General features: G+C 27.6%; 1 protein-coding gene across 1 annotated transcript; it reads left to right on the top strand.

Annotated features, from left to right (window-relative positions):
* Positions 1-12,553: 12,553 nt before the first annotated feature.
* Positions 12,554-13,219, top strand: LOC126554259 (uncharacterized). Its single transcript, XM_050209346.1, has one exon. The coding sequence runs from the start codon at positions 12,554-12,556 to the stop codon at positions 13,217-13,219; it is 666 nt and encodes a 221-aa protein (XP_050065303.1).
* Positions 13,220-13,517: the final 298 nt, after the last annotated feature.

Genomic DNA, 13,517 nt, shown 5'->3' on the forward strand with positions numbered 1-13,517 from the left:
TTGGCAGTTTTGGGTCTTTCAAAATTAGTTATTGCTATTGTGTTCCTAGGTAAAGGTTTGATGCCATCACTTGATATTTGGTGTCCTAATAGTTCAATGTTATCAGCAAATATTGTACATTTAGCGGTTTTTAATGAAAATCCATATTGGCTTATTATTTCGAAAACATTTTTTAAGTTGTCTAAAGCTATCTCAAAATTGCTTCCGAAAGTTGCTAGGTCGTCTATAAATATAATGACTGATTTGTATAAATATTCTGAAAATGCTTTATTGAGTTCTCTTTGAAATATTGCACTTGAATTTTTGAAACCTTGTGGTAGTCTAGTGAAAGTCATTAATCCATGTACTGTGGTAAAAGCTAACATGTATTGGTCCTGTTCCCTCACAGGAATTTGAAAAAAACCCGAGTTTAAGTCTAAAGTCGTAAAGTATTTGGAACCTTCTAAACTTCGGAATAAATCTATTGTTCTGGGTAACGGGTATTGGTCTGATTCTATTATGTTATTAAGATCTTTATAAGAAACGACAAGCCTATAATTATTTTTTTCTTTCTTTTTTACTAAAAATGCAGGTGAAGCAAAGTTCGATTTTGTGTGTTTGACTATATTAGCCGTTATTAGTTTATCTAGTTGTGTTTTCAATTCTTGCCTTTGAGATGGTGAAATTCTATGTGGTGGATTAAATTTTGGTTCTTTTGAATTTGGTTTTATTTGTATTTGACATGGTTGTACATTAGCTGGTTTTATATTTATTGTGTCGGTAGAAAATATATGTATAAATTGTTTTAGTAATTTTATTGTTTGATTATGTTGATCTGTCGTTAATTTATTAGATATTTTAATTTGAGTTCCTTCTTTATCGTATATTTTTTCTCTATCTTCGGTTATAATTGTATTTACTATTTGAACTTCTTCATTATGTTTTATTTTATAATTTATATTTGTTTCTAATTTGATATTGTTTTTTATCTGTTCTAAGGAGATGTAATTATTTGTGTGAATAATTTCTTGTGGTATTTTATTTGATTTGCTATTGTTTTTTATCAATGTGCCGGGACACCAGTGTGTTCCATTATTTAAATTGTATAGCATTATAGGAGGTCTAAATCCTGATCCGTATACATATCCGTGTTTGGTTGAATCAGAATATATGTATGTGTCGAAACCGAAATGATTAGCGATGCTACTGAGCTGGTCATCGTGCCACCAGTAATTAGGTAACTCTGATATTTCTAATATGTTTAATATGTCAGCTAGAGTGATTATTATCTTTGGTTTATTATCATTAATTGCGTTAGTTAGTGCGTATAATCCGCAATTTCCGTCGGATTTTACATTTTCCCCTATTTGATATTTATAGAAAATTTTATTAAATTGAGGATAGTCGTTCTTTGTAGAATTATTAGTGTTGTTAATGGTATTGTATGTGTTTTTTATATTTGATATTATGTTAGTTTCTTTATTTTTTATTATGGTGGGAGTGTAACATAGTAATAAGTGTATTTCTGTTTCGTTGAATATTTCAAATATCATGTTTTTAATTATTTCCCATTTGAGCTCATTGTTAGTCAAATTTTCTACACATAATGCTATGTGTTCATATTTTTCTTTTATCGCGAAGTTTTTTAGATTGTATAAATTGTCATAAATGTCTATATAAGATGTGGGCATATTATATTTTTCTTTTGATATTAGGTAATGTATAGACCTATGTTCTGTATCAATGGTAGTTATTTCCCCTGGTATTAATTCTAAAACATCAAGTATGTAGGACATGTTGCCGTATTTTTGGGTAAGTCTGTTAGATAAATCTGTATTGTGTTGGAGGTCAGTTGAGATTGTGTGTGCTATAGAATATTGTGGTAGGATGTTTAATATGTCTATATCAGCTTCAATTATGTTGGGTGATGGTGTAATTATATTATGTTCTATGTTTTCGATATGGTTTTCGATTTGATAAAATTTACTGTTCATTATTTTAGTTTTAATTGTTTTATTTAGCGTTATTAATTTCTTATTGTAATCGATTTTTGCTTTGTTAATTTCTAAAAATTCGTTACCTAGTATTATAGTACTGCTTAGGTTTTTTATTACGCAAACAGATATTGGGAACGTCACATTCTCAATTTTGAGATTAATTGTTGTAGTTCCAATGAATTGTAGTGGTGTTTTATCTGGACCTGATAATTGGTATTTATTAGATGGGCTTATTATTGTTTTTTTATTTATCAAGTCTGGTCGAATGCAATTTATGTTAGCTCCCGAATCTATGGTTACTTCGATGTCCTCGTTATTTAAATTGGCTATTATATATAATGCGTTGGCTTTTCTATCTTTATTAATTATGGTATTTATGATATCTGTGTTTTTAGGTCGTTTTTAATTATCGGTGATTTATCGAACGGGTTTTCTGGAAGTAAAGGGTAATGCGACTTTCCAGATTGCGCATTTGACCTACTTATTAGTTTTTTTGATTGGAATTTTCGTTCTTGAAGTAACAAGTTTCAGCTGTATGATATCTTTTATTACATATTGTGCATATTAGTTTCCATTTACATTCGGAGCCATTGTGATTGTAATTGTTACAATGTTCACATTGAATCTTTTTATTGATATTATTTTGACTATAGTCATTATTATGATTGATCTTGTTATTCTGGTTTAGTGAGTAACTTTTACGATTATTATTATTATTATTGGGAAATGATCGATAATTGTTCTGATATTTATTATAATTATCATTTGGAGTTGGCGAATAATTATTGCGATTATTATTATTATTGATTGATCTATTATAGTTAGGGCGATAGTTATATTTGTTGTCATTTTGATATTCGTAATTATTGTTTCTGTTATAATTTGACCGATTTGTATGATTTTGTGTGGCATGATTTGTATATTGGTTGACATTATTGGTATTATTAATAAAATTATTAATTACTGATTCTAACTTTGACATTTGTGCTGTTAATAAATCTATCTGTTTTTTGTTTTTTGTGTCCTCTATGATATTTATGTGTTCTTTAGTAATTTGAGCTCTTATGTCGTCATGAGATTGAGTTATATTCCCGTTAATCATAAATTCTATCGATTCATATTTTCTTATATTCTTTTTTAATTCATCTAAATTAGAATTATCTAATATTCCTACGTATCTAGCGATTTCTGGTTTAAGTCCTTTCATTATTGTGTGGGTTATTTCCGATTGAGACATATTAGGATCTATTCTTTTACATAAGTTTTCTGCGTCATTTATATATGAAGCGGTAGTTTCGTCGGGTAATTGTTTTCTTTTCTCTAACATAGTTCTTAGCATGTGGCTTTGGGCTGTAGGTTCAAATTCTAAGCGAAGTGCTTGTTCTATTTGTTCCCATGTGGTGGTTGGATTGCTATTTTCAAAATTATCAAGAAAAGTCGCGGCTGTGTTTTCGAGATATATAGGTAGAAAAGATTTTTTTTGTTCTGAAGACCACCCATTTGTTGCACTCGCTTTATTGTATATTTTAATAAATGAATTTACATTTTCGTGAATTGCCCCAGAAAATTTGTTAGGTTTATAAAATGGTGTTTTATCTGTCATATTGATATTGTTGTTAATAAAATCTGATGGTGACCAATCCCCTTTTATATATCTAAATAGTCTGGACCTTAATTCTGCAAATTTTCCTACTGTTTTTAATTTTCTTTTTTCAAGTTCCAGTATTATTTTATGCTGGTTTAATTTGACAACATCTTCCCAGGATGTTAATGAGAGAGTTAAATCATTAGTATTTTCGTCTATTAAGATTTCGTTTGGTGATTGAATATTATTTTCGTGTATGGACATATGTTTAATATTGTTAAAGGCTGGTTTGCATGAGAATTAATATACAAGAGTATTCTAAGATTTGTATAAGTTCTATTAAAAGTGATTCAAAATTTGGTGAAAATGTGTAACAACGTGTTGTAATTAAAAAAAAAAAATAAAATATTGAAAATATTTTTTAAGCCTATTGTTGCTAATTTCTGTTCGAAATGGAGCAATTTTGGTTATTTGTTCGACTATTTGCGTGTATTGGGTTGAGAGATAAATTTTTGTATCGAGTTGTTTTGTAAATATTATTATTTTAATGCACTGTTTTAGTAGTAATATTATGTTTATTTTTGAATAATGTTTAGATTTATTAGATTTTTTGTACTGTATTCATTTGATGAAAAATTTAATGTTTGAGAAATTAGTTGTAAATATGTGTGTGTAAAGTATTTTATATAATGCAATCATAATAATAATGCTACCTGTTGTTGGGCGCCATTTGTAGTAAAATAAAATAAGGAAAACAAAGCTATAAACGGGGGACCATTTGTATTAGAATTAAAAAGTACGATGTAGGGAAGTGATAGTAAATTGGTGATTGGTAAAATAAATAAGCCATATGGGTAATAAATTATTAAATGATGGTAATTGAATGCCTTGTCTACATTATTTTATTCTGCTACGATATATTGTTATATCGATGTGAAATTATATATATTTAGATTCCACTTACCTTCTTTATGGATGGTCGTATTATTTTGGATTGCATAGATGTCTCGGTGTCATGAGTTGATGAACATTATTAATTATGATCTTATTACTCTTTACACAAACTATAGAATATTGGACTCGAGTTATAACTTATATTGATATATATTTGGCATAAATATGAAAGGTCGAATAAAGAATAAAATTTGGTTGTAGGATTTAGGATGAGTATATTGGATGTTAGGTAGTGTAAATGATTGTATAAACAATTTAGGTTTTTAAGAATGAAGAAGATATACCAATATAGGTTTATACTTAGAGAATGGTGAACCAAAATAACGTTAAGAAGTTTCTTGAGAATATGTAAATAGAATTCGTTTCTGAAAATCGATGTTGTCCAATCCTCCAGGTATCTTCAGTATTGGGATGCACTACTACGTTCTTGTGTATTACGCTCTTGTGCACTGTGGTCTTATACGCTGCTACTGCTCTTGTACACTGACGGTTTTTGGTACACTACTCCTTTTGTACATACTACGCGTTTTGTACAGGCTACACCTTTTGTACACACTACGCCTTTAGTATACACTACGCCTTTAGTACACACTACGCGTTTTGTACAGGCTACGCCTTTTGTACACACTACGCCTTTAGTACACACTACGCCTTTAGTACGCTACGCTTTTTGTACATACTACGCGTTTAGTACACACTACGCCTTTAGTATACACTACGCCTTTAGTACACACTACGCGTTTAGTACATACTACGCGTTTAGTACACACTACGCGGATGCTGTGTGGGTGTTATGGTTTTTATACACTTTTCCCAATACATAAGGTCATCTGGTAAGGTCAGGTCGCTTATGTGACCCGAGTGTTTATTGCGTAATTTTGGTATTTGAATTGGTATTTAGTTTTAAATTGGTCACTTGCATTTGGTTTCACATTCTCTAAGTATGCCTATAATTGGAAATCTATACTTTATACATTTATTATAATATAACACTGTGATATTTATATATTACAAAAGGTAATAGCTGAGAATTTTAATATTCAAAAGGTATTCAATAATTATTTGCATTATCTCCATATGGATTATGGTTATACAAAATTTTAAAATATAAACTATAGAGGCTATTTAAATACGCTAAATTATAACTTACCTTAGATTTCAGGTTGAAATAAAAAAAAACAATATTATAATGTATAGCAATAACGGCACAACACTATACTGCCAAAGACGACGTTTTAACGATAAAAAAAAAAAATAAAAATACTAAAATATTGAAACTGTATAAACGTAATTACGGAATCATGCCAATATGTGATGTGATCGCAATTACGTCTAGACTATTGGTAATTGACACGGAGGCACCAAAAATATAAACCATACGAGTAATGAAAATAGTCCCAATACAATGCCTCGGACGCAAAAAGCTACCTTGCTGTTTTTAAATTTACAATTGTACTATTTTACTGATTTTTTAATACATTATTTTAATAAATTATGATATTTTGATGTAGTGATTTTACTATTTCATATATTATTATTAATTATTATTATGTCTAAATTTACATATTGTCTATTTGCGTTATCGCATTGCGTCGGCCGACCACAACGACAACCACTTACTATTATATAATTTTTTATTATATTCATATTTAATCCATTCCCTTTTTAGACGCCCGCTTAGTTCAGCGTATATACAAAATATTACAGTGTATTATTATACTTATTATAATTATACCTAAAATATTCATTTTTTTTTTTTAAATTTAACTTTCTGACAACAAATTATGATTATTGTGGCCATCCGCTAAATTAATAAAAACGGCTTATGACTATACGTATAGTATATAATATAAAACTATAATTGAATTTTTTTTAGACCAAAAATATTATAATAAATTAATTATTATATTTGTTAAATAATATTATTATTATCATACATAAAAAATATTTAAATATTATTAATAATTAAATACGGTAAAAATATTATAATAATTATATTATAATATAATATTTAAAACAATATTTGTTATACATTATAAAAATAATATTAAAATAACCCAGTTAGCAAAATAATATTAATTGAACATGTAAACAATATTATAAAAAAAATATTTACATTCTTCAAACATTTCTAGATGGTTATATAAAAATTATTAAATGTTCATATAACATTTTCTTATAATTTTTTGGCCACAAAAATATTATTTCAAAATTACTTTAATAATATTACAAGAATATTATTTGATTATTACTATAATGTTACTTCAACATTGCAATAACATTTAAAATGTTCTTAAAATGTTTGGTTAAAGCTTCAATAATATTTCAATTATAAAGTTTACAGAATCCTACAAAATTAACTTTACCAAAATATTTGCAATATAAATTGTAAATCAGTTACAGGGGCTCATTTGAAAAATGTGCGCCCCAGGACAAAATATATTTGCCTCCCCTACCCCTCCAAAAAAAAAATAATTATTTAAGTTTGCAAATTTATTAGAAATAATTCAAAATATTTTTTTTAGGTTCATTTTAGATTCTGAACGGAGTGAAGAATGTATTGATTTTACAATGATGTATGTTTTTTTTTTTTTTGTGTGTGTGTACAGCATAACTAGTCGAAATAATGCTCCAATTTCAAACTATGGGGATGGTATCCGATGTAAAAGTGAATATCCTTGGTGCATTATAGAAGTAAAAAGTTAACATTTTCCAACAGTTTTCAAAAAAATCGAGAAAAACAAAAAAAAAATGACTGAAAAACGGCAATTTTTACGCAAAACCAGTTTTCGACCAAATCGATTTTTTTTTATGGTTGTAATTCAAAAACTAATCACTGAAAATACTTGAAATTTTCACCAAATGTTTATGTCAGTGGTATCTGTATATAGTTAAATTTTCAAAAAATTTTGACTTTTTTTGAATTATTTATAGACCACTGAAATTTTCGACTTTTTTGAAAATTTTTTTTTAAAGTGTCGATAAAAAATTTTTGGATGACCAAAAAGTTTTGAAAATTTAATACAAGGTTCCTTATGAGTTGTTTTTAATGTAGCTAAAAAAAATTGAAAATCGTTAGTCACAATTTTTTTTTATAAGCGTTTTTAGTTCAAATTTTTACGAAATCTGTCGAAAACGAGAAAATTTGCAAGTAATTTTGAAGTTGAAAAATCATAAAATTTTTTTCTTTTATAACTAAGTTTTGAAAATTTGGTACAATGTTCTCCATACGTTTTTCTTCAAATATCTGTAAAAAAAACTCTACCGGATTCAGACTTTTATGAGTGTTTGAATTTTAAATTTTTACAAAACCGCGTTAAATAACGGTTTATCCCCAAACGATTTTAAATATTTGTTATTATTTAAAAAGTATAAGTCGTAGATACTTGAAAATTTTACCAGTTATTAAGATTGGTATTTTCTTTACATGATTTAATTTTCAAAATATTTAGAGTTTTTTTTTGAGCTATTTATAGACAACTGAAATTTTCAATTTTTCTGAAAAATTTTTTTTTGAAGTGTCGATAAAATATTTTTGGCCCTATCAAAATACTTGTAAATTTTATACAAAGTTCCTCATATGTTATTCTTATAGTGATTAAAAAATTATAAGAATACATAGGCACAATTTTTTTTTTATTAGCATTTGAAGTTCAAATTTTGATAAAAAATCGTCAAAATCATGAATATTTGCAAATTATTTTGTAGTTCAAAATTCATAAAATTGTTTGTATTTATATCTTACGTTAAAAAATTCAACACTAAGTTTTCCATAAGTTTTGCTTCAAAAAGCTAGAGAAAATTTTAAGCGTCATTATAGGAAAAATGTTTTGAGCGTTTGAGTTTTAAGTTTTTATGAAATCGGAATATTTGTTTCAAAATAGAATATATGACAATATTTAATTATAATATATTCTAGACTGACAAATAATTTCCTTCAGAGTCGTATGTCGTATACAATGATACCTATCATTGCATTAAAATTTAATCTACCCTAGTCCGAGGTCCACCTCACCCCTTAATGTACAGCAGAGCGGTACCCACTTACCGACTTTATAATACTTAGGATTTCCAATACATTTAATCTTTCTTTTTTTATATTTTAGTGTAAATAATATGATTTTACTCCTTTTAGAGCTGAAAAATACCATTCAGTGTTTAGTAGGTACCTAAAATTATAAATTTTAAATTAAAAATATACAATGTGTATAGTACTATAGTGTATGGACATTATTCATTTTATTGTTATTTATTTTTAATATATATATATACAAAAACTGCCACCGGGGGCAATTGCCCCCCCCTTAAATGCACCACTTATCACTTTTTTATAGAATAAGATATATTACTATAAATGTAGGTACTGAACACTGCAATTTGCCTAAGATGTTAATTCACTTATTTAAATTTATATTGACAACCCATCATATCAATTTTACATTTCAAAAAAAGTATTGAAAAGCTTAGGATTAAATAATATATAGGTAACAGCGTATTATGATTGAACTAATAACATTTGGTTGTAAATTTTTATTTTTATAATTTTTTCATTCAAAAATATTAAGTAACATTATATTATATAATATGTGTTTTAGTTTTTATTCTGAAGGGGGCGTAAGAAAGCCATGTTCCTAAAAGAATATCAATTTCCTTTTCTGTGTTGTGCTTGTATTTGAGGTGTTTTCTCAATGCGTCTGAAATAAATCATTATTATTATTAATTATTATATTTCATCAAAGATTAACAATTTATAAATACATTAAAAATTGGTAAAAGGGAATCTATGAAAGTTAGTTACATAATAAATATGTAATAATTATTTTAAAACAAGTTTAATTAAATCAGTTATTCTAAATAACTACATAAAACATAAAAAACATGAAGAGAACAATTTTAATTTATTGTAATAGGTATTTGAAGTCAATAATTTTAATAAAATGTTAAAATGTTGTATTATTTGTGTGAACTAAGTAGAATATAATATAAATTAATACATTTCTTACCTATAATCAAACGATAACTTGATAAACTTGTAAAAGCTTTTTTCTATTTGAAGCCATACAGAGAATAATTTGATAGGAATAAATCATCGAACATGCGTACCATAATTCTTCTGATACTATTACCAAGATCTTTATTTCCAACTAGTAATGCAATTTTACCCACCTTAAAATAATAATATATATATTATATAGTATTACTAAAGATGTTCTAAGATCAAAATCTTTTAATATGTCTTCAAATGCTTGCAATTCATCTTCATATTTTATTGGAGACAATACATCTATATTTATACGATCATCTTCCGCATGAATAACAGTCATTTTTTCTTTCATGAGTTTTTCAATGTTATCATTTATAGTATGACACAAGAATGTTAAACATTGTAATTCATGTTTAATAAAAGCGTGAGATGTTAAGAAAACTCTTTGAAAATCTAAAAATTAAGTTTTAGAGCATTAATTACTTGTAACACCAATAATAATAATATGGAAAATATATTTTAAGATTATTTCAGTTATTGATTGAGAATTTTTTATGGACAGCATTATATGGAAATAATTATTTAAGAAAAGCAGTTACCTTAAAAATGTATCAAGTCAATATTCGTAGTCACTTTTAAATATTAAGCATTAGTTTTACTAAAGAAAAAAAAAACAAAAATAAGTTATAGTTATTTGAAAGGTTAAGTAATCCTAAAAATGTATACCTTTAAAGGTAAATTTATATTTTTTGAACTAATGTCACTATTCTATATTAATTTAATGCTGAATTAGTTAATACCAAAAACATAGAGCATGATATTAGAGAGAAGAATTTATAGCGATATATAAATAATAAAATATTCAATAATTATTACACACATACCTTTTAGAGATGTCGCTATATTTTCAATAGTTGACTGCGCTGTAATTGATTTGTTTTCAACACCAATACCTTTCAAATAAAATATAATTACACAAAATTTAAATATCCATTAAACAGTAAACAACATACATGCCTGATTTTTCTGTGTTTTTATTAAAAATTAATTTTCTTTTAATCACACTATTACATGCATTTAAATTATTATTCGAGGAAATATATTTATTTGACCCAACTTCTTGACATATAGGAGAATTTAAAAACCAGTCTGATTCTTTCAATGTTTTCAATGGTGTATATAATTTAGTGTTATCATTATCATCTAAAATAAATAAATAGTTCCACATCATAAGTTTAATAATGTAAGTAACAATAGCAAGGTACCCCCCGTTTTTCCCGAATCTAAATTCCCGAATGAATTTTTTCCCGAATAGTATTTTGCCCGAAAGTCCGAAAACCCGAAACCTGTTTTCCCGAACACATTTTTCCCGACGGTTATTGTTTCCGAAATAAAAAATTTAAAAATTTAAAAATTTTGTTATTACTGCCGTATTTTCTATGTATTATATTTTATACCTATATAAGATAAAGATAGTATTTATGAAAAAGTACGGATATTTTACCTATATAATATATAATATAATGTATAATATATATATACCATAACAATCTTTGCCACACGAACATTTAATTGATTTGTACTTTACACCTTTATCATCGTGCGCTAGTGAGACTATTGTTATGATATTATCGCTTTTATACACGTAAATCGTTGTAATTGTTGAAATCGAAAAGTCTCGTTATTCGCGTACTATTAGTTGTCGTTATACTTTCATTTTCATTTTCAGTGCGTTGTATTGTATAAGCTTTTTTTAATTTTATTTTACTTCACCATCATGGCTGAAATTAAAATTTTGGTTGAAACAAAATTAGTTTATTATGGTTTTATTTACGTGCGGTCTAAATTACCAATCAATGGTAAAACATACTGGGAATGTCAAAAAGTACGAAGGAAAGAGTGCAAAGCCAGAATTATCACTACCTTCAATATTTCCAAAAATAAGCATCATTTCGTCCGAGAACCAGCGTTGGACGAACATGATCATATTCCCAATCAAGAACAGTGTCAATCGCAAATTTTTAAGTATTCTTTGAAGCGGAAGGCTGAAGAACAACCACAACTACCACCCGCTCAAATTCTACGTACAGAGATGGTTGGACTATCTGATGGCATTCTCAGTCAATTACCTAACCGAGATAATTTAAAAAAATCAATGCGTCAAGTCCGGAGGTATTAATTTTTTCCACTTTTTTATGAATTTATTCTAATTTTATCTATTTTACATAAAAGGAAAAATTTACCGCCTAATCCGAAAACGCTTTTGGACTTCGGTACTCTTCCCGATCAATATCAAAAAACACTTACGGGTGAAAAATTTTTGATTTATGATTCGCTCGATGATAATTCTATCAGTGAAGGTAGAGTTGTTGTGTTTTCAACTCGAAGAAATTTAGAGCTATTGGCCAAGAGTGACTGCTGGTTTTTAGGCGGGACTTTTAAGGTTAGATGGTTTTTAATTTTTATCTCAAATTTTCTAAGAAGTTAAAGTTTTTTTAACTCGTTAAATTAAGCTAATATAAGAAAAATGGTACTGATTTGTTATCGCCCAGCTATCTATACAACGATAATAAAACGGAAAAAAAGTACCATTATTACTATAAAGCTTAGATATATACTATGGGCGTATTATACCAATACAAAAATATTTTGCCGATATCAGCGACGAATCATCGAATTATATGACAGTGTTCATTGTAATCTATAGATAGTTATGCGAAAAGTTGCATCCCGCATCCACACATTGATCACTTAATTCGGAGACTCGTCGCTAATACAAAAAAGTTTTAAAAAAGTGACAAGTCACTTACCTTAGTTAATAATAATAAAAACAATTCTATTACTAATCCTTTACCTAATACTTAGTTGTGTCCCAATATTTGCACGCAAGTTTTTACGATTTTGGGAACATGTAAACAGCATGTCGATGTTCATGACACAGTTGCTGTACCATTTGTCTATGCGCTGTTTTCGTCGAAAGAAACTGTGCAGTATGCCACTGTGCTTAGTGCATCGTTTAACGAACATAGAATTTTTTGTGAACCGGTTAATATCATGACAGATTTTGAAAAATCAATAATCAATGCCTGCGAAGAAGTTTTTCCAAATTCGCCTATCAGTTGTTGCTTTTTTCATTTCGGCCAATCAATGTATCGTCAAATTCAGTTTGCTGGTCTTCAAGCCGCATATAATGACCCCGTCGATCGTTCGTTGAAATATTTTACACATATGATGCTAGCACTGGCATTTGTGCCATTGACTGAAGTTTCTCGCATTTTTTCTCTTTTGAAAAATGATGCACCTGTAGCTCTATCACCAATTCTTGAATATTTCGAAAAAAATTATGTTCTTAGAGTAATAGCTCGAGGAAGAAGACGAAGGATTCATCCACGTTATCCACCAGAAATTTGGAATCAGTACCAAGCAGCTCTGACTGGTTCGCATAAGACCAACAACGTAAGCGAGGGGTGGCATAATCGCTTCCAGCTCGTCATTGGAAAACATCATCCTGACCTTTACTCTGCTCTCGGTGAGTTCCAAAAAGAACAAGGTGATGTAGAGATAATGATCTCAGAGCTGAGTCTAGGGCGAAAAGTGAGAGCTCAGCCAAAAAGAAAATGGCGAGACTTTCAGATGCGAATTATGGCCATTACTGCTGACTTTAATACATACCAAGAATTAGATTTTCTGAAGGCAATCGCGCATAATATTGTTTTATGAAATTATTTTGTATTTTGTTTTTTTTTTTATTATTGGTTAATTTATATGTATCACTACAGTATTACTTAAATGAATTAATTTTTATATTTCATACGTATTATAATTTTATTATTTCAAAATATTTTATTACACTACATGATTTTTTAAATTATTATTAATTTTACCAATTAATTTTTATTTTTTATACGTATTATTATTTATCGATTTTGAAATATTTAACATTAGGTACATTACATGATTTATTATATTATTATTAATTTTATTAATTTATTTTTATTTTTATATGTATTATAATTTA

The sequence above is a fragment of the Aphis gossypii genome, unplaced genomic scaffold (genome assembly GCF_020184175.1).
Source record: "Aphis gossypii isolate Hap1 unplaced genomic scaffold, ASM2018417v2 Contig00458, whole genome shotgun sequence".
Classification (NCBI taxonomy): Eukaryota; Metazoa; Arthropoda; class Insecta; order Hemiptera; family Aphididae; genus Aphis; species Aphis gossypii.

Coding starts and splice junctions, on each gene's coding strand:
- LOC126554259 (XM_050209346.1), top strand. CDS start 12,554: ATGACAGATTTTGAAAAATCAATAATCAATGCCTGCGAAGAAGTTTTT.